Source organism: Condylostylus longicornis, unplaced genomic scaffold (assembly GCF_029603195.1).
Source record: "Condylostylus longicornis isolate FDR11 unplaced genomic scaffold, ASM2960319v2 ptg000044l, whole genome shotgun sequence".
Taxonomy (NCBI): Eukaryota; Metazoa; Arthropoda; class Insecta; order Diptera; family Dolichopodidae; genus Condylostylus; species Condylostylus longicornis.
In genome coordinates this window covers 9961583-9984440 of record NW_026578013.1, presented here as the reverse complement: position 1 = coordinate 9984440, position 22858 = coordinate 9961583, and the positions used below count along the sequence as shown (strand labels likewise).

The following is a 22858-nucleotide window of genomic DNA, read 5'->3' as shown; positions in this document are numbered from 1 at the left end:
GTGAAGAGCTTTTTAAAAGTTCAACATATCGCCTCAAAGGATTTTATGTACATATAAAATATGTAACAAACAAACAAAATTAATGCGTATAAGTACGTAAGGCTTTTACCAACAATTTTAATTCAAGAAGGTTTTATTATTTTTAGATATTTTCAATGAATTAATAATAGCTATAAAAGTTATTTATCTTAAGGGCTATTTTCCACCTGTTTATAGGAACATTTTTTCATACGTAGCAAACGATTTTATTATATGTAAATGTTTCTCCCATTCTTTATCCATTTTATGTATATAGATAAGAATTTTATTTTTATGTACGCATGTATGATACATTTTTGTACGTCAAAAAATAACATTAATACGTACTTTTAATTAATTAGCATTTTTAATTTTAACTAAATTTATTTTATGCATTGTACTATAACCAATAAATTTTAAAAATGCGTGGAACATGAGTACACAAGAAAGGATTTCTACTATTTTTATATTCAAGAATTGAATCTAGATTTTGACTGCACATAAAAATATTATTCTACATTCAACTAAATATATTGCAAAATATAGTGTTCTAAAATTGTATGTTAAATCTGTACAGTACAATCTGAGCTTTCTTTAAATTTAATTAATCCCTAAATATATGTACTAATCAAATTAAAATAGTACTAATTGCTAATAGTATACTATGTTAATTTTAATGAGTACCTTTAGTACTAATTGATTTTAGATTTAAAGTAGCTAACATAAAATATTTTCCAAAAGTACTAAAAATTTATATTTTACCTTTATCATTTATTCACATCAGTTATTTTCCATAGTTAAATTTGATCCTCTCTTAAGTTGTAATTTTTTTTCAATAATAACTTAAGGATATATTAAAAATTATGTAAAATTTTTCAATATTTTAAATATAGCACCAACCTTATGTACATACCTAAGGGAAGAGATTACGATTAAAGGAAACAAATTTTTATTTAAAAAAAAAAACTTGTATTCGTATAAAAGTGTGTGTGTGTTTTTTTTATATATGTACAAAACCACGTGTCTTGTAAAAAGAAAGTGTTTAGTTTTCTGAATAACAGGTTGCTATTTTTATTATTAGAGTATATGCGTTTATATATTATATTATTTATTTGATTAAAAGGGCATCTTATGTAAACAAAAATTTCATGCTATATATACCTTTATATACACATGTTTTATATTGAAGAAATAAAGTGTTAATAATTATAATGTAGGTCTAGAATTAACCAAAAATTACCATATCTTCCAACACTAATTCTATTCGATTAAAGTTCTTTACTTGAAAACAAATATGACCTGAACTCTCTAATTCAAAAATATTTCAGAGTTGCCGTCGCATTGGAAAAATTGAAAACATTTGTTCAGAAATTCAATGTTCTCTGAACATTCTTAATTTTAAATTATTACAATAATGGTGGCTTGAACCTCTTATTAAATGAAAATCTTGTTTTAAAACTACGATTTTCATGTACCAATAGCAAACGTTTATTCGTACTTGACTTACTATACTATAAATTATTCTATTGTTATTTAAAAAATAAAAGAGGAGTAAATTTTTAGTAACTTTAGTAGGATATTATAAACCAAATTGTAAAATTCAAAGTATTTTATCTGATGTTTCCATTTTATATTATTCTAATTAAACTATTTTCTTTATCAAACTTCTCTTCCTTCTTAAACAAACTTCATTGGTACACTGGTTAATGACTGCTAAAATTACTGGTTAAATTGCTAAATATTTTTATATTTTACATTAATTTTAATACATTGTAATACTTTCGAATACATTTCAGTTTACAGTTAAATCTATGTTATATTTTTAATATTTTAATATACCCACGCATATAAGAAGCAAATCAATCTACACATGAAAAGTAGAAGTAAAATCGATCTACTAAAAATAAATTCTTTCACAAAAATATTGTGGAGCAAAAATTGAAGGTTAAATATAAAAAAAATGCATTTATGGAATATCTTACTTGGAAATTCTACTTACAGACTTAAAAATTTCTAGAAAATTTAAAAAATCAAAGAAATTAGTGTCTCTAATAAATATTGCTCCCCTTATTCAGACATACTTTTTGTCTAAGATTAACAAAATATTAAGGATTTCATCATTTATTCAAATATGTATAAAATGCTGATGAAATAAATTTTGCTTTCAATTTATTTAAAATTTTTTCCAATTATTTTATTTTTTATTTTATCAAAATTACAATTATGAATTGTGATTAATATGAAAATTTTAAATATAATTTTAATTTAATTCTAATATTTGTATAGATAATCATTATATGTATTGTGTTGATTATAGGTAATCATGTATAAATCTCTTGTATGTATAATATTTAATTGTTATAAAAGAAATAGTAAGTAACATTGCGAATTGTAATTTGGAGGGCAAGGTCTTTAACAAAAACCATAATATCCGCTTTAAACTTTCATGCCATTTTATTAATGTCTAATGTATATTATGTATGTATACAAAGTGTTATACTTGTAGTACGAATAAAAAAAAATAATATAAAATTTATGCTTTATAATTATAAAATTAATTTTTTAAATTCATTTTTTTAAACACACACACATACCCACACATACATTAAATTGATACATTAATTTGAATTCTTCTGATAAGGAAAATTATGATTATTTTTTTTATTTTCTTTTTATTTTATTATAATTATTGCGACATAAATTTATTATTTTAATATAATCATCAAATTTTATATTAATGATGTACAACCGACATTTAAAGCTCAGTTCGATTCTGACTATCATTTAAAGAAGAAACCTACTCAAAAAATTTAAATATATATATAATAATCAAAAGAATAAAATAAAAGGAAATTATACATATTCATATATACATATATTAATAAATAAAAATACATACGTGCAAATATATTTGAATAAATTTTGTTTAATTAATATACCGTAATTAAGAATGCAGTAAAAGGCGGTTATTTCAAATTTTAATCAAATAAAATAAAAAAAAAGAATAAAAATTCTCTTAAAAGAGCTAAAAATTACCTACGACTAACATTTATGTTTTTACAATATCTATACTAAACGGTATAAAGTGAACGAAAGAAATAAAAAAAAAAAAATAATTTAATAAAATAACAGTATTCTTTGCGTCTGTGTGAATTGTAAATTAGAATTATAACAGTAAAAAATTTTTACTTTACCAATACATACATAAATATATTTTCTATTTATTTAAATATAAATCTATATAAAAGTACAAATTACACATAATTATATACAAAAATACATACAAAATTACATAAAAAATTATATATAGCAATTAGATTTTTTTATTCCTTTAATAACATTTTTTTAAATAATTTACAAGTGTTATACACATTTATACAAACTTTTCATTAATTATATGAAAAGAAAAACAAAAAAAATAACTTTTTTCTTTCATAACTTTCATTTTTGATTTCTTTTACTTATTTGATTCCTTAAAAAAAAAAATTATTGGAATTTTATTTCTATACCATTCAAAAATAACATAAAATATAAATGTACAAATACATATATATGTATAATATATAGATATATGTAATTAATGGACACACCTGTTGACTATAAAAGGAGATGTTTTGATGCTGATAAGTTCATTTATGATTTAACAGTGTTTGAAAAAGCATTTAAATTTCTAATACCATAATACTTTTTAATAAATATATATGTATATATATATATAAAAATTAAAGAAAATTAATAAAGGAAAAACTAGAAGGACAAATATTAATTATAATACAAAATCCAGTAATATTTAATTTAAATATTTAAAAACAATTGAAATAAAAATTAAAATAATAAAAATTTAATTATTATTTTTTCAAAAAGTGCATTTTAATATCCAAAAAAAAATAATATATATATATATATATTAAAAAAATATATGATATATTTTTTATATATTGAAAAACAATTGAATATTTAAAAAAATTTGTAAAAAAATTAAAAATATTGCATCAGAAAAATAATTTTATTTCAAAGGTTATAAGAAGAATTCATAACCTCACCGGAAGACTTGGAAAAAAAAACCAGATTTTAAAAAGGGTAAGTAGCGTATAATTCGAATTTTTATTTTAAAATATTCCTTAAATTTTAAATTACTAAATATAACATGAATCTAGATGAATATTAATGGAAGTTGAAATTATTACTTAAAATTATTAATTGTTATTATTTGATCTTAAAAAATTAAATGATAAAATTAATTTTAAGTATTAATTTTAATTATTTTAAATTTTAATTCAAATTTAATAAATCTTTTTAATTTCATTAAATTTTATGTATGATGTATATTAATTAATAAAACATTATTTCAATAATTAATAATAATTTTAATAAAAATGTTTATTAATTTAAAAATTTTGATACATAGCTATTAAATTTACAATTAAATTATAATTTTCATAATCAAACATTTAATTTTAGATTTCCAATACAAAAACAATTCTAAAACAACTAATTACATATTTAATTAAAATATCAAAATTTCAAAATTTTGTTCATTATATACAATTTTATTCTAAAATTAAATTCCTTTCATCATTTCAAACTGATTTAATTTTGTATTTGAATATTTTATTCAATAACTAGCTACTCGTATTTTCCAAATTTATACTTAATTTAAATATTCATATTAAAATTTACAATTGAAAAATGATTATATGAGAAATATTTTTAATTTACTTTAAAAATAAATATTAAATTTTATTTTATATAATTGTATTCAATATAAAATTTATGTTGCAATCATGAATAATGTCTTAAATATGGAAAATACCCTATAAGTATGCAATGTTATATATGTATTTTTACCATCACCTCAAGAATATTATTATTCAATTAAAATAAAAATTAAAATTTTGGGCTATTTTTCCTTTTTTTTTTTAAATGCATATTTTAAATAATAAATACTCTTGTACAACAAAATTTTATGTTTACGTATACGTATATATGGGAAATGTTATGTAAAAGATTAAAAACCATAAGTTAAAAATAATCCAAAAAAAGGTTCAAAGTTAATCTGAATATGTTAAAAAATATAAATTCTTTGAAAAATACTTAACAAAATTATATTAATAGACAAATTAAATTTTTAAAACTTTTTCATATATTCCGTACCTTTAATTGAAAAATACAAGAAAAATTTTAATATGTTAAATAAAGAAACTGTTAATAATATCAGAAACAAATTCCAACTTCCAATGTACATATCGTCGGATGAGTTTTAATTTGCTCCATTCGGCACCATAACAGGAATTTGAGAAATTTGAAAAAGAAAGCTTGAATCTTAATGAAAAAAAAAATGTTATTAATTATTTATGTACAACGGAATAGAATATCATCTTCCCAAGTCTAGATTTTTCGAAAAAGTTAAATTTTTTTTTAAGTTGGTCATTTTTATATGAAATTGGTCATTTTTACATATTCAATGACCTTGTTAGTACTTACTAACCTCTTTGCACACTAACATTTACATAAAGAAATTATTGAAAATGGTTTATGAAGCAAATAAGCACAAAGAAATCTGTAAAATTTATGGTTTATGGGGCAAAAACGACACCGAATATCTTACAAACTAAGGAAGATAGAAAAAATGGGGTTGTGGCACGTAATAAAGCCCCCGTCAAAATCTATAAAACCACTCTTAAGTAAAAATTTTCAAAAATGGCATGTGAAGCAAATTAGAACTCATCCGGCGATATTCAGCAATACAACGTTAATTAGATTAGAAATTAATATTTCTTTTGATTGAACATTATTTGCCAGTAAAAATGAAAGTGAAATAGATATGTACGAAATTGTTTTTATATACATATCTATGTACATACTGCCTGTATTTTAAATATAGCTGCTTATAGAATAAACAAATGTAGTTCATCAAATTTTCCAAGAGAATTACAAATAAGTATTTTCCAAATATAGCCTGCAATTTACTAAATTTAGCAATTTTAATTCGTTTGCTGAATAAATTAAATTGAAATTAGATTCTATTTTATATTTCTTCACATGCTTATTGTAATTCGAAATGATAATTAAATGTAATTATATTTCATTTACAAACGTCTTATAGGCATAATATTCAGAAATTGAAATCAAATTTTATATAATATTAATATTAATATAAAATATCAATTCACTTATAATTTTCAAATCTTATACTTAAAACCGTACTGTCCTTGTATTCTAAATCACAAAAATGAAATATTCTAATGTATCATCTTATATATACCATAAATAATTCCTGTTGAATAAAATTATGAAAACAAATTTGCAATTATAATTATAAAATATAAAGATTTTCATTTTATTTACCTAAAAGAGAACAAGAAATAAAGAAATTTACAACTATATACTGGAAATTTCTTTAGATAAAAGGATTACTAATTATGTAACATCAAAAAATAATTATTTTTTTTTTCTGATTTATTCGTATGTGAATGTATATACGGTACAGGGACATATAAAGAATTTTGTAATTATTCATTGAATAATTACAAAAATTACATACATATTTAATATTCAAATATCTTGTCAAATTTTCTGGTAACTTGAAGTAGGGATTTTTATGGTTATTCTGTTAAAAGGCAAAATTTATCAACTCAAAATCAAAAAGGAAATTTCTTAATTGAAAAATTAAATTTCCCTGATTCCCCTAATTAAGAATTAAGAACCCTAATTCTTTTAATATTTACGGATCTTTAACATTGGTGAAAAAATATTTTGCATATCAGTCCGATAGACAATGTATTTTGCGTTTCTTATTAAAAAATATAAAAAAAATAGTTTTATTAGTTTGTTATTAGTAATTAATCATTATTACAAAAAAAAGTCACTAAACAGTGTACAATTTATATTGGGTTTGTTCATCAATAAAAGGTTAAAGAAAAATTGCATATTATTTTTTTTCTATTCTCAGTAAAATAAACATGTTTTTTTTTCAATTTCATATTGTCTAGAAAATTAAATAATGTAACTAGTAAATTATCAAGAACTTGTATAGAAAAATAACAAAATCTAAATCTGTTAATCATTAAAAATATTTTTTTTATTACAGGTTACAACTATTTGTCACATTTTAATTATTTCTGAATAATTTCATTTCCTGATAACATTTTACTTTTCCACACGTATACAAACACACTCATATATACAAAAAAAAGCATATTTTATTGAATTAAAATGTTTTTCTATAATTTTAATCTATATTGGTTTGACACACCTCCTCAGGCCTTTTCAACTTTATAGTAACAATGATCTAATCAATCAATTATTATTAAATTTTTTAAGTAATAATTAAAGAAGCTGAGTTTTTGGATATTATAAAAATAGTAACTAATAAGCTTCTTATGCATGTTAATTTCAACAAGGAGTTTAGTTAAAATTGCAGTTTGGTTTTCGAATGACAAATTCGCCAAATTTATTTTCGAATTTCTAGCATTTTCATTTTCTATAATGAACGGGAATTTGTTAAGAATCCACCAATATACTGTCAATATTGTACAATGCCGTTATTGTGTTAAAACTTGGGAATCAATTCACCAGTCAATATTATAGCATATTTTTCAATTTAAGAGAATTGGATAAGTTGGCAAATTTACCTCACATAATAAACTTATTAGAATCTTAAATTTTAAAAGTTTTTTTGGGCCTTGTTTAATATTCTTTAAATCGCCAATATTCAGGTTTAAAAATCAAAACAAGAAATGTTTGTATAAAAAGATGCCTATAGCATTTAAAAAAACTGCTAAACTCAATTAAGAAAGGCGGTATTGAAACTTTAAGAGTTAAATAAGAACATATACCTGAAACTATGCCCTATACGTAGTGTTTTAACAAATTAAATACGAAATATAACAAATAGCATAACTCTGAATACAAAAAGGATTTGACAATGTAAAATAAATAAAATAATTTTTAAAAATTATTATTATATTTAAAAACAGCGAGGAATATCAATTATTTAAGAAAATAAATAATTAAACAACAATTTTTAATTTTTAGCTGATTTAGAAAATTAAAAAAAAACTAAACTATGGCGGTTAAAAGCACCATAATCATATTATCATTACAGTAAAGCGAATAATCGAACTCATTCATCATTGTTGATTTGCATTATCGCAATAATTATTTTTCTATTTAATTATTTATTTCTTCTACTTATGCACACACGTATTGCATATACGTATATATATATATGAGTAAATAATTATTGTGCATCAAGTTTCTTAAACTATTTATTAATTTTTTTTTTTAATGGAAAGGAAACGTTTGCGTTTTACTCCGCTCTTATCAATTATTAAAATAAATGCGCTGCACGTTTTTAAAATTAAATAGTAATTTTTTCATTTATTTTTTCATATTTTTTCTTAATTTCTAAAAGAATTCTATATAAAAACGAGAAGCAATATTGAATATTAAATAAAAAATGAAAATATAAGAGAAAAATATTTTTTCATTGTTTCATTTGAATCTCGTGTAACAAATCATCTCATAATTATTTTAAAATTATATTTTAATAATATAATAATAATAAATTAGAAATTATTTTTAAATATTATTTGAATTTTTAAAAGAAAATATTTTAATTTTTCTTTTAAATAAAAACTACCCATTCGTTAAATTATATTAGTAAATTCTATAAGCACTTACTCAATTGTTAATTTCAATTCGTGGAATATTTTAAATATATTTGTATGTGTTACCTACGTATCTATATATCTATATATATATAGGTAACATAATTTAATATATGTTTGTATTGTATTATACCTACACAATTATGTTGAATTGAATTTGTTTAACGGCATTTTTTTATATTTATTTTTTAATTTATTCGTATTTTTTTTAATATAAAATGTTCTTGATTTTCCGTTATTTTGGCATATCATTAGTCATTCTGGAATATATTTTGTTAAAAAAACATTTTATTGAATTCTAATTATTTGATTAAATTAAAATAATTTGTATATAGTTTTTTTACCAATAAATTTGAAGAATATTCAACTATGTTTCTTATTTTAAATATTATTTAATTTAATAATTGAATTAATTAATTTTGATTTTCAGGGAAATTTTAATTATAGAAATTTTAAATAACGCTATTAACATCCTTATAAAGAGGTAGATTTTAATTTTTTATTATTAGCAACATTAAACACGACTGTGTACTAAATCAAAATAATAAAGATCTTCTATAATAAAGATGTAAGAGAAGAAATAATTTCTATTTATTAATTAATTCGACACCATATGCATTTATATACCATAATATAAAATAATCAATTAAATATGCACAATGTGTGTAGTGCATAACTGCATATACTGCTATTTCCTTTTTTGTGATATAAATTTTCATACGCCGAAATATATGCAAAATAAATTCTGCATTGTAGCTTATCAGATAAAATTGAATAATTAAAAATATAAATCAGTAGAATTTAAAAGTTTGTATATGTATATATCCATATTATAGTTCGGAATTGAATTATTAATTAAAAACATACACAAATAATTTTGAAAATTATTTCCTAATTGTAAAATTAATTCATAATCAAATCAATATTATGCACTCAAATAAAAAATAGAAAAAAAATTCACATTCTGAACAGTAATAAAGAATTAAAATCAAATAAATAAAATAATCAATTTTATTATGAAAATATTGAATAAAATACACGTTTATATAATTATATAACTGGCTTGATTCCTTAAATTACGCACATACATTCTAGTACAACATATAATATGTAAGCAGGCAAAATTTTTATAAATATAATCTTGAATTTTCTACATGCATGCCGGATAATTCTTTTCAATTTTATTTACATACGTACAAATTTTTAGTACGTTTTCAAGAAATTCAAAAGAATATTTTTATTTGTTTTATTCTGTCTATCTCCCAGTTTGAGTGCCCTCTTAAAAATTTCACATCACAAATTATGCTGCAACAACTTGCTTTAAATTTTCGATTATCACTCCGAAATTTATGCAACAAGATTTGGTTATAAACACATAACTTACATATCATATGTTTTTTCTACATTTTCGGCCTTAAAGTTTGAAAATTGTTAACTTTCGGCTCAAATTATCGATTTCTATTTGATATTGCTATACATGCTACCATTTTTATTTAATATTAATTTTTAATAAATTTAAAAATTACAGCTTTGTCTTCTATTTTTCGAATTTTATTTTGCATTGTAATCAGTTTTGGATTTTGCATTAAACTTTTTTCGTTCAATTAATTGTCTTTTTATTTTAATTATTAATTATAAATTATCATTTTGAATAATTTTTTATTTTTTTCCTTTATGCTTTGGCTTTTTTTATGTTTGCAATTTTTTTTGATAATAAAAGCACTTAATTATTAATTACTACAATTTGTTATCTTCATTTACTTATACATTATACATGCAAAATAAAATAGATAGAAAAAAGTTTGGGTCAAGACAAATGAAATTTCTTTTACACAATTCAGATTCATTTTTATTAATTTATTTGATTAAGTGATTTGCGTAAGAAAAAGTTCTTATTCAATAAAAAAAATTGCTGAATTTATTATTGTACATATAGCAGTAGCAGCTAGTTATGAATGTACAAAAAAATGAAAAATTTTCAAAACGGAAATTAATATACAAGTAGTTCCATTACAAAACTTATAGAAAAAAATTGTTGCACATCTGCAAACAAAGAGAAAAAAATAATATTTAAATTTTAAATATGCAAAATCTTCCATTATCACAATTAAGTTTAAAGATTAATACTTTTATAATTAATTAGTTCTCATTTCAAATTATTTATAATAAATTTTATAGAAAAAAATATGAATTTTTAATGTTATCTTTTTGATTCATATATGATTTTGCACAATTAATATTGAGGCATCGACATTTTAATGCGATAAATCTGAACAGAGTTTAATAATTCAAGTTAATTAACAAATACATTAAATCTGAGCTCTATATTAGTTCTATGAAATGTGAACTTCATATAGAATTTGCATTTTTCCATATATAATCACAAAGAGACTCACCCTCGTATTGTCATTAAGTATATAATTAAATTCTTTATAAAAAATTTTGTGTGTCCTACGGTTTTCTCTATATTTAATATTGTTGCATAAACAAGCGCTTCTTTCTCGATTTATTATACGCCAGTATTTCAATTTTAACTTGCTGCCTTTTCTTCTTTTGTATCGATCTTTCCCATGCTTCTTTTGATTTACCTATATTTATGAATTACACTTTCTTTTAATTAAAATTAAACAATTTTCGTTGATTTTATGTTCACAATATTTTATATATAAAAAATAAATAAAAAATTAAAATTTCGCTAATTTTTATAATACATACATATATAACTTTATGTAATATTCTTTAATAAATATATGAATATATATATATATATTATTATATTATAGTCGGGAGATGGTAAATTATTATCACGAGATTAAAAATTATGAAATAAATTTTTCAAATTAGATCGGCGTACGTTGACATTGTCATTTTTAATAAATTAAATGCGAATAATGATAAACTATAGGTTAAATCATTCAAATACAAATATATATACATACACATATTTATAATAATATGTTAATACATCAATATTATAAGAGACCGATAATAAAATAATAATTATGAAAATTTTGATGTTTAAAAAATTATATTAAAATAAAATTCTAATAAAACGTAAACGTACCTATATATGCACGGAACAAATTATAATGTATGTGATTATATGTGTATATATTAGAATATAAATTATATTATACTATATATTATTTATAATTATACAAATTAATGTGATACATATTTAGATTATGGCCTAGACAGACACTTCTTTTCAATTAAATAAAATATTACTTATTCGAAGTCTATTACTACATAAATTTGCAAATTTTACAAGATCATACACAATATTACGTGTAAGGAAGTTTATAATTTACAAAGTTGTTTCTTAATTGAAACTACTCTTTATTATCTTAAATATTAAGAGATCTGCCATGACCTCAAATATCTCAAATATACTAATTTTGGTTAATTTTGGCTCAATTATGATTTTGGTGTTGCCATATAGATAAAATTTTTGACAAGATTTTGTGGTATTGATTTTCAATGTTTCACAATATTAAAATTTTTATTTGCTTATAAAGTTAAACAGTTTACAGTTCATTCATTCAAAATGTCATTTATGTGAACATTGACACCACTTAGACTTAATTTGCAATCAATTCCGATTACTCCAAAGTTATTCTGATTTTTCATCGAAATTTTTCAATATTAATAATAATAAATATTTAATAAATTTTTAATAATTTATTTTATTCTTTTAATTTTTGCATTATACGTTGATCTCATTATTATTATTTGTGTCATATATATATGACCTAAACCTCCCATCAAGAAATACATTTGTATTTTTACTATATTTTTATTTACTAAAAATGATTAAAGTATTTTTAAATATTTCAGAACGAAAGAAAAAAAAACTTCTACGTGTACAAATTTGTAGTTTTCGCATATATAGTAAAATCATAAATAGTACAAGATACTAGTAAAATGATATTATGCCATATATACCCAAATATATATAATTTAAATATATATATATGATGTATATATTAAAAATATTAATTTTTACGTATATAAGCCGATTATCACTTACGTTATTTCTATTTTTTTATTTTTTTTCCCCAATTTAATTTATGATTTCTATAATTCATCTTAGGTTATCTTAAATGACACGTAAGAGCTTTTTTGTACATATATACTACATTATATAAATAATTAAATATTTGGACATAATATTTTGGTTTATAATTGATTTATATATAAAATTTTTGAAAATAATTAAAATTAAATTAAAACATTTTTAGTTTTTTTCTAAATAAAATATTTCATGCATTATAAATTGGTCGTCATATATATATACATTGTACATATATAGTCGACAATAGTTATTAAAATCAATTATTTTTAATAACCTAATTAAATATTATTGTGGAGCTCATGAACTAGATTTAAATACTAAAATTGAATACATATATATATATATATATAATTATATGTTATAATTAAATTATGAACTATGAAAGGTTAATAATATTAATAATTATTGCACGACTATCGAAATTTTTTTTTTAAATTATTTTTAAAAAATTTATTATTTTTAAACTTCCATTCAATTTTAACATTACAATAATTTTAAGTTTTATAGAAAAAGGAATTAAAACTGAACATATATGTGTACGTGTGTATGTTTTTAATGATTTTTTTGAATCATTTATTAATTTACGTCATAATTCTTGCATAATTGTCGTATATCAACAAAAAATACATATACGCAATATTAGGAAATAAAATACATTTGTTTGTATGTATGCAAATACGTGTAAAAATTGAAAACTCAATGAAAATATTAAAAAACAAAATTCATTTTAGAATATTGAAATTTAAAATTTTTATTTTCATTCCTATTGATAAAAGTTCTGCGTGTACATGTACTTTAAATACCTTAAAAAACATCTTCACTCGTGGTATTATCCTTTTTGACCATTTCAAATAAATTATTTATGTATGTGTTTCCAAATGTATCCTTGTTTACATTAAAAAAATAATTTTACATATTTCTTAGAAAAATTTAACAAATTTTAATGTTATTTTTTTTTTCTTCTCTTTTCATCTTCTTCAATTTTATTTATGAGTTTTTTTCAATAACAGATGAATTAAAATTCAATTAAAGAAATCTTTGAATTCACCGATACAAGAAATATTCAATGTTTTTGGCACTCAATATAGCCTATAAATTATACACAGTTTGTATTAATTCCGTCATATAAATAGACAAAAAGTAGGAAACAAAATAATTTTTTTGTTATGATACGAGTATGTATGTAGTATGTAGATAAAATCTTAATTTACGCGCACATTATTCTGTGGTTTTATAAGAAAATTGCTACATCAAGGAAACACTCTTTCCATAGTATATTAAATTTAATATTTACAATTTTGGAAGAAAATAAAATACGTAATCGTATTTTGACAAAATTTCAATATAACCATAAAAAATTAAAGCTTAGAATCTCTCGTTTGATGTATGTAGTGGGTTCTAGAAATTGCGCGTCCTGAATGAATGGGAAGAACGAGCCAAAATCGATCATTGGAAAAATTTCCTCGGCCTTTCTCATTGTCCTTGTAAAAAGGATATGGTTTTTGATTAAATGTAAGTAAAACTACAAAAATAATTTCAATTTCAATTGAAATTCAAAACCTGAAAACGGAAACTGATTTATGCAGTTTTCACTTTAACCCACAGATTTATGATACGTGAATGAAAAGGTAAATAATGTTTTTTAAACATATTATGTTCATACCTATAACTTGTAATAAAAATACTTTAGGCCATTTTAACGAAATTAATAAACAAATTTGGCAACCAAAAAAAAAGTACAGTATATAAAAGCGAAGAAAAACACAGAGAAAAAAAATTTGAAGAAATTATTCTTGATTTCAGGACTTTATTAGAAATAAAAAGGAAGATAGAAATTGAATTTCAAAAAAAAAAAATCTTGAATGTATGTGGGTGCCTATTTTATATTAAAATGGAAAAATAGAAAAACACATTTTAAGGATTATATGTAAAAAGCAAATGTTAAAAATTTGCAAGAAAAAAGAAATTTTCTGATGTTTTCATAATCAGCGCTTTGACTTTTGATCAAAGCAAAATACAAAAGCCAAAAAAAAAAAAACTTTTAAATTTTCTTTTAACACCAAATTTACATACCGTATCGAATTCTGAAATCATTGAAGCAAAATTATACAAATACATTGAAAATATATTGAAAAAACAACCACCAACACGAACCAACACTAAAAATTATTCAAAAAATTAAAAGTTTAGAACTGTAAAATAAAAATCTAATATTAATCAATTGGTATATCTTTATTGAACCCTCGAAATTTCAACCTCTTTGATATCATGTACCCGAATACTTTATCGATTATTTTGTTTTTAAATGACCTTAATGATTTTTACAGTTCAATAAAAAAAAAAATCAATTATCCGAATATTTTCATTAAAAGGATAAGAAGTCAGAAGATTTTATTTAAAAAAAAAAATAAAATAAAATTTTTGGGGAAGGTCAGGTTAGTTTTTACATAAAAAGTACCTATAAGTATATAAGTTAATAAATAAAATATAAATTAAGCCTCATAATCATGATTTTAATTTCAAATTTGGTAAAAACATACACTTAACATTTAAAATTGCATTCGTATGCCTAATTAATTTTTTTTTTAGTATTTAAAATAAGAGCTTAATTTCATTTTTACTACAAGATGGATTAAAGAACAAATTAAGAAGCAAATTATTCCACCTAAAATCATTATTGTAATTTCAAAATTCTCACATTTTCCCAGCAATGAAATACTCGTATAATATAGTTGGATATAGGAAAATGAATTTACTATACCCTTTAGGTATAGTAAATTTATAACAGCATTTACCTACTGAATTTTACTTATAGTGATTGGCAAAATAAGCTTTAATAAATTGTGTTTTTGAACGCAAAATTGTAATAGTAATGAAAATAATGATTCGCTTATGATTCATGTAATGTAAACTGAATAACATTACTTTCTTCGAAAATGCTAATGTAAATGAAATGTTATGTAAACGAAACATATTTTTATTATTTAATAAGGTTGTTATTCAAATTGTGTTCACATATAAATAAAAATAAAATGTTTTGAATCCTCTTATGGCCCCTGTTTTGATTTGCAAAAAATCTCATTTTTCATAAATATTAAAATGAAAAATATTTTACAAATAAACTTACCTACATTTTTTATAAATTTATTTTATTTTAAATTTTTTAAATTAAAATTTTTTTTTTGTTGTTTATGTTTGTACAAGATATTATTTATGTCATGTGTTATGCACTTCATTTTTCTATTTTTAAAATGTTAAAAAATATTACATAAAATAACTAACGTAAGCGTGGTTAAACTTACGAGTAAATAGATTACCATTAAAAGAAAACAAAATATGAAAAATTGAAAGGAAATTTTCTTACAAGAATAATTGAATAAGTATAGATAGATTATATACGTATAAAGTGCATATTTACATTTTATAATTCGTCCTTTTTGAAAGTGAAAATGCAGTGACATAAACAAAAACAAATAAACAATGCAACAAAAAAAAACATTTATTTTTGATTCCTTGAGAAAGTTTGCACATGATGGAAGAAAACATTTAAATGACCTTATGAAATATTTTTTTTTTCAATAAAATTATAAAACTTTTTTATATTAAATTTAAAGTTTTTCAAAACAATGTGATTTTATATAAAATTTTCATTTCTCAAACAAAATTTCAATTAACAAAACTATATAAAGCAAAATAGTAGCATTTTACGCAACGTGCACCCGAATGAATATGATTTAGATATTTAAATTTTTTAACTTTAATGGAAAATTTACTTTTTTTAAACTACAAAATGAAAATACTTTTCAAAGGTTTCTCTAACACTATGCCGTTTCAATTTGCAAGTGACATTGTAAAACTCTTTCAAAAATTCTCTTATATATTGCAAGAGTGAATAAGGATGAAAAGATTATTTTATTTTTTAATTTGTACTTTAAAATTATTCAAAATTTTTATGAAAAAATTATAAAATTTAATTTTCTAATTTTCATTATTTATTTTTTTTACAGATAATTTTATAAAAATATACTTTTCATCATGACTACACAAAAATTTACATATTTAATGGTATTTTTAATATTTGTAATATTTTTAAATAATTTCAATGTTGAATGCCGGCCAAATTATAATCAAAACAGACAATTAATTGAACAAATAATGCAACCAGATTACTCTCAATCAGATCAAGAAAATACACAAGATTATTTCGATAAAATGGTATAATTAATAAATAAAATCTTATTTAAAAATTAATATACATATATATATTTTATAAATTATATAGGCTCAAATATCTGAAAATGATCCAAATTTTTTATCAAATTGGCCATATTTACGTGAATTATTAAAATTAAAAGAACTATCTTCAAAGGATTCAATTCAATATGAAATGATACCAACACCACAGCCATTACAACAAATTCAACCACAGCCAAATCGAAATTTAATAAAAGATTCGGCACAAAAGAAGAATTCAAATTGTAAGTATAAATTTATTAAAGAATATATTGAAACTGAGTATTATTTGTTTGTATTTTAATTTTTAATTAAAATGCATTATTATATAACAATTATTTTTAAAATATAAAATTATTTTTAAAATATAAAATTATTTTTTTTTTTATAATTTTTAATGCACTTTTTGTTGACTTTTTTTTTTTATTTCCTTTCTTTCTTTTTTCTTGAATACTCGTATATAATGGCACAATATGAAAAAAAAAATTATTTTGCACTCTACGGTATTAATTTTTAATTTGAAAATCTCGTAAATGTTATCGTATTTTTCGAAAATCAAAAAAAAAAAAAACATTAGTTCGGAGAAATAGTAAGTATAAGAATTTTTTATATTTTAATTTAAAATCAAATAAATTTAATAAAATTAATAAAATTTTAATATTTTCAATATTCTTAGTTATTATTCATTAATATTATATTAACTAATTATTGTGTAATGTTTAATTTCATCTTATTATTTTAATTTTGAATATTTTCATTTTTTATGAACAGCGCAAATATAACAAAAAAATGATTAAATTTTTAAATAAACTTATTAAATTAAAAATGTTTTAAAATTGTTAGTTTTACATTATATTAATTAAAATTTTGCCACAAAACCTAGTTTTTTGATTACAATGATTCCACATAGGTTGACAGTTAATTAACGGCATTGAAAAATAAGAAATATCTTATATCAAATTATTTAGATAAACAAATTGCTGTTCCTGTATCTCAAGTTTTAGCAACTCCTAGAAATTAATAATTTATTTCGTTAAAAGTAATTTTATATTTTACCTTTATTTTAATAACCCAATTAACTACACAAATCCATAAATTTATTACGGCCTCTTTTAATTTGATTTCGAACATGAACGTATGCAATTATTACTAACATTAACATCAGTAAGAGAAAAACTAAAATACCTATATTTTGTGAGATAGTATTTTTTTATACTTAAAGTAATCTAAATTTCTAAATTTAATCCAAAATTTATTGCACAAATCTCAATAGGAAGATAGTTCACATATCAATATTTTAACATACATACTTATTCCACGAATTCTATCTATCCACCACCACAAGAGCCAAGGGCAAATATTGTGAATACGTTTGAGAAGTTCTGTAATCTATGTCAAATATGTAAATATATTATAAAATAATTATTATACATAAACCATAAATAGCTACGTATTTAATAAATTCTTAATAAATCAAAAATGTAATTTTCAAATTTTTCCTAACCATAAAACAAAAACATAAATATTTCGTTAGTCATATTAATTTTCTATTTTTTTTTTCTTAGTTACCTTGAACCCCCTGCGAAACTACTACTACAGTAGTTTATTTACAAACAAAAAATTGTTTACAATAAAATATCTACAATCGTATTTAAATTTTTTTTTGCTAAATTTATTTTTTAATCAAATTCTAAATTATTAAAAGATAGATACCGTAATTAAGTAATCAATTAACTAATAGTGGGGCACCATATTTATTTTCATTTTATTATTTATATAATTGAAATTTCTAAAAAAAAATTGGTAAAAGACAAAATATATATCTATATGAAAAAGTTAGCGTAGTTGGATTTTTACTATAAATTTTAAATCAAAAAAAGTTTTTAAATATATATATATATATATATATATATATATATACACAACGATAACTAATCTTTCATTATAATTATATTATACATATTTGTTATTAAAATAAAAATTTACTAATAAATAATTGTTTTGATTTAAATGATTATTATTTAGTTTTATTTATGTATTTTGTATATGCATATAATATATATAATTGTAATTTATGTTATAATTTATTTAAGTTTTACATTTTTATTAATTTCAATTTTGTTAATTATTTTTTTTTCTTTTACTTTATTTTCATTTTTTCTATATATAATTTTGTCAAATGGTTTTTTCGGAATGGTTTTTATTAAAAACAAATAATAATATATATGTATATATTATGTATAAAACAAACAAATAAAATTTAAACAGCATCAAGAAATGATTGTAAGTATACATATCTCTATATACTATTGTTTTAAAATTTTATTATTTTATTTTTTATTAATTTTTCGTAATTATTTTTTAAGTGAAAAATCTTTGCTTTACCTCGGTAATAAATCGAATTCCGTTTGATTTTTTATGAATTCTTCCAAAATGCTTTGTCCGAATTTCTTTTTCACTTTCAAGTTAAGTTTAATCAATATTTTCTTTGTACTTTGAACATTTGTTTTATATATTGTAGTAAGTACATATCATCGCGTTCGTACTTTATAATTTCTGTAAAAACTGTATATAATGCCAGAAAAACTGAACTGATTTTGCCTCTTTGTTTGGCTGACGGGACCGTGCAGCAGGTCCACCGCATCTCTATTATTGCCATGATAAGCACTACCCTTACTGATAGTGGAAAATAACATAGTAGGCAATTCATTTTCCTTCCATCACGCATGTGGGTAGGGGTGCATCCCAGGTGCCGGTCGCTGTCGCGTCGTTACAAACCATGCTTCCAAAATGGCGAAAATTTCCGCCTGAAAAGCACTCGACTCGTTATAGGAATAATTTTTATAAGTATTATTAGGCTAAACAAATTGATGGCCCCTGCATCAAAAATATTTAAAAATTTTATTTTATTGGTGAAGAATTATTTTATTTAACATTGTCAAAAAATATGCAAATTAGTTTACAATATTTAATATAATAAGTAATAATTCCAATTAACTATTTTATCAACTTTTTTTTCAAAAGTTCACAATATTCTTTTATATCTTCCAAATTTTAAATATAATTTTCTAGTTATTTTTCTTTTATACGAGTATATAGCCCTAAAACAAAATCTTTTTTTAGTTTTCTGAAAAAAAAACTATGATTATGTACATACAGACAATATTGAATAAGATAAAAAAATATTATTATATATATATTTCAGATATGCACGCTTGCCATTTCAAAATTTGTAACATGGGTAGAAAACGCAACGTAAGATATGATTATTAAATGCAGCAAAAAGAAGAAAGAGGACAACAAAAATTAAAAGAACAACCATTTTGAATTGTTTTTCTTCACGTGTACTTTAAATTTAAATACTTGTAATCTGAAAAATAAATTGAACAATATACATACATATATACACATAATTATAGAAAAAGATTTTAGAAATATAGATTTCTTTTTCTATATTTCTTATATAGAAAAAGAAATCTTTACAACCCTAAAATTATTATTATCGAAAAACTAAATTATTTGTCATTGAATATTATTATATCGTATGGCTATGCTGATAAATTTAGTAATACCGCATAATTTATAAATTATATAAAACATTATGATATATAATAGAAAATAGATATATACAGATGCTAAAATCCATTAAAGAAATTTTTAAATATATTTTGATTATTTATAAAAAATCAGGTAAAAATATAATAAATAAATACATATTAATATAATATGTGTAGGTATGAAATTATAATTAAGAAAAAATTTTGTGAAAAAAATTCTATCTTTATTACAAAAAAAATTATATAAACACACCTACATTCAAAATAAAATTAATTAATTATAGCAAAATTACATAAATTTTTTTATTTAATTTTTAAAATTATAACATGTATTAATTTATAATATTGTATATATTATGATAATATATAATATATAGATACATACTCATGCATAAATTATTCCACAATATAAAAAAATATTATATTGGTAATAACATATACCTATATCATGAAATTTAATATTTTTACAATCACAAAAATAAAAAAATAATAAATTTGTAAATGTTTAATTATAATCACTTAATTTAATTATAACCACTTAATGTTTAATTTAACTTATAACCATTTGTTATTCGAAAAGGAATTATATGTATGTATGTATGATTAATTAATAAAAGTCATTTATTTAATTGAAAATCAATAACGTAATAATTAAATTTAAATTTTACAAAAAATACAAATTTTAAAAATAATTTGTGCAAGGCATACAAATTAATATTTAAAAAAGTAAAGACAAATAAAATTTTAAAATTAAAATATGGTATTTAACAATTGGTAATATAAATTACCTCTATATTGTATAAAAACATTTAAAATTCATTATTATTAACTAAACTAGTTTTATTTAATTTTTTTAAATAAATAATATAAAATATTTTGAACAGCATTTATTGATTTCATTATTCATGGCTGTCATTCATTTAAGAATATAAATTTGAATGTTGAGTTATAGATTTTTACTTCTATATACTAATTTTATATTAGCGTATAAATATTTTAATTTTTCCTATATAAAAATTTTAGTATGATTTTTATTTAATTTATCTTATTATAAGTTATACGCATATTATTTTATATTTCTTAAATTTTTTAGTTTATATTTAATTTATATTTGAATCGGTACTTGTTTTTTTAATACTATTAAAATAGTTTTAGAAAATCGCATTTATTAATATTAATTTTCACTTTTTTCATTTTTTTTTTTTGAAAAAAAAAATTTTGACCTAAATACGTTATCTTAATAATTTTTAAAAATTTAGTCGAATAAAGGCATTCTTCATTTCAAATAAAAGAAAATTAAACATATAAAATGAAAAAATAATCATAAAAATGGTGTATAAATATTTAACTTATTTTTTTATTCCCCAAGCAGTATAAATTAATTTGTAAAAAAGAAAAAAATCTTAAAAAGGTAATTTTATATGTACATAAAAAGTGTAATGTTAAAATATAAATTATTGTATAAAATCGAAATCAGTATAATTTTCCCCCGTGTTTATAATAAGAATGTAAGTTGATGATACAAAACTAATTTCTCATTAAATAAAAATACATATTTAAATTTAATAATATTATTGTATTTTAATTATTCATATTGAAGATCTTTTAGAACGGTCAAAATTAGCAAAAGAGAATCAATTATATTAACAGAGCACAAACTAAAACACAATAATATTGAATCTTCTGAAGTTAGAAACAATTCAAATTGAAAGCAATTCCTTTATCAAAATTCAACAATAATACGCCTTGTAATCTCACAATTTCTATTCAACCTCTCTCTACAACTTCTACTTAACAACTTCTTTAAGAATCGAGCGTGCTTTTATGCCCATGCTTTTAAAAGTGGTTATTATGTCTCAAAATAAAAAGTGTGTAATAAAAACAAATAAAAACTTTTTTTTTTTAAATAAAATCTTATGCCCCTTATAGAGTATTAAATGAATTTATGGGTGTTTTTAAAATATAAAGATTCAAATTGTCCAAAATATGAAATAATAATTACCGAAATTATTGTTTTCTATTAGATTCAGACCACTTCTATCTTTACATTTTAAAAACTACCGCTAAATTTGTTATTTAAAAATATATAAAATAATTTTTTATATAATTTTATCAAGTGATATCTTATGCAAACATAACACGTCTCGGCGTAGTATTATAATATTACATCGATGGTTATCAAGAAAAGAAGTGTCGGAAATACTAGACTCTACGCCTAGTATAACGAAAAACTAAAATTCTAATTGAAAAAATACTAATTGAAAAATGTTAAGAAATTTCGTATATTTATCTAAATTAAAAAG

At 20.5% G+C, this 22858-nt stretch overlaps 1 protein-coding gene across 1 annotated transcript; it reads left to right on the top strand.

The window, feature by feature from the left end:
• The first annotated feature begins 3460 nt into the window (after positions 1 to 3460).
• On the top strand, positions 3461 to 20565 carry LOC129610365 (uncharacterized). The gene is made up of 4 exons (XM_055522931.1): positions 3461 to 4098; positions 16773 to 16980; positions 17048 to 17243; positions 20204 to 20565. Exons 2-4 carry the CDS (start codon positions 16801 to 16803, stop codon positions 20269 to 20271), a joined length of 444 nt encoding a protein of 147 aa, XP_055378906.1. The 5' UTR covers positions 3461 to 4098; positions 16773 to 16800; the 3' UTR covers positions 20272 to 20565.
• Positions 20566 to 22858: the final 2293 nt, after the last annotated feature.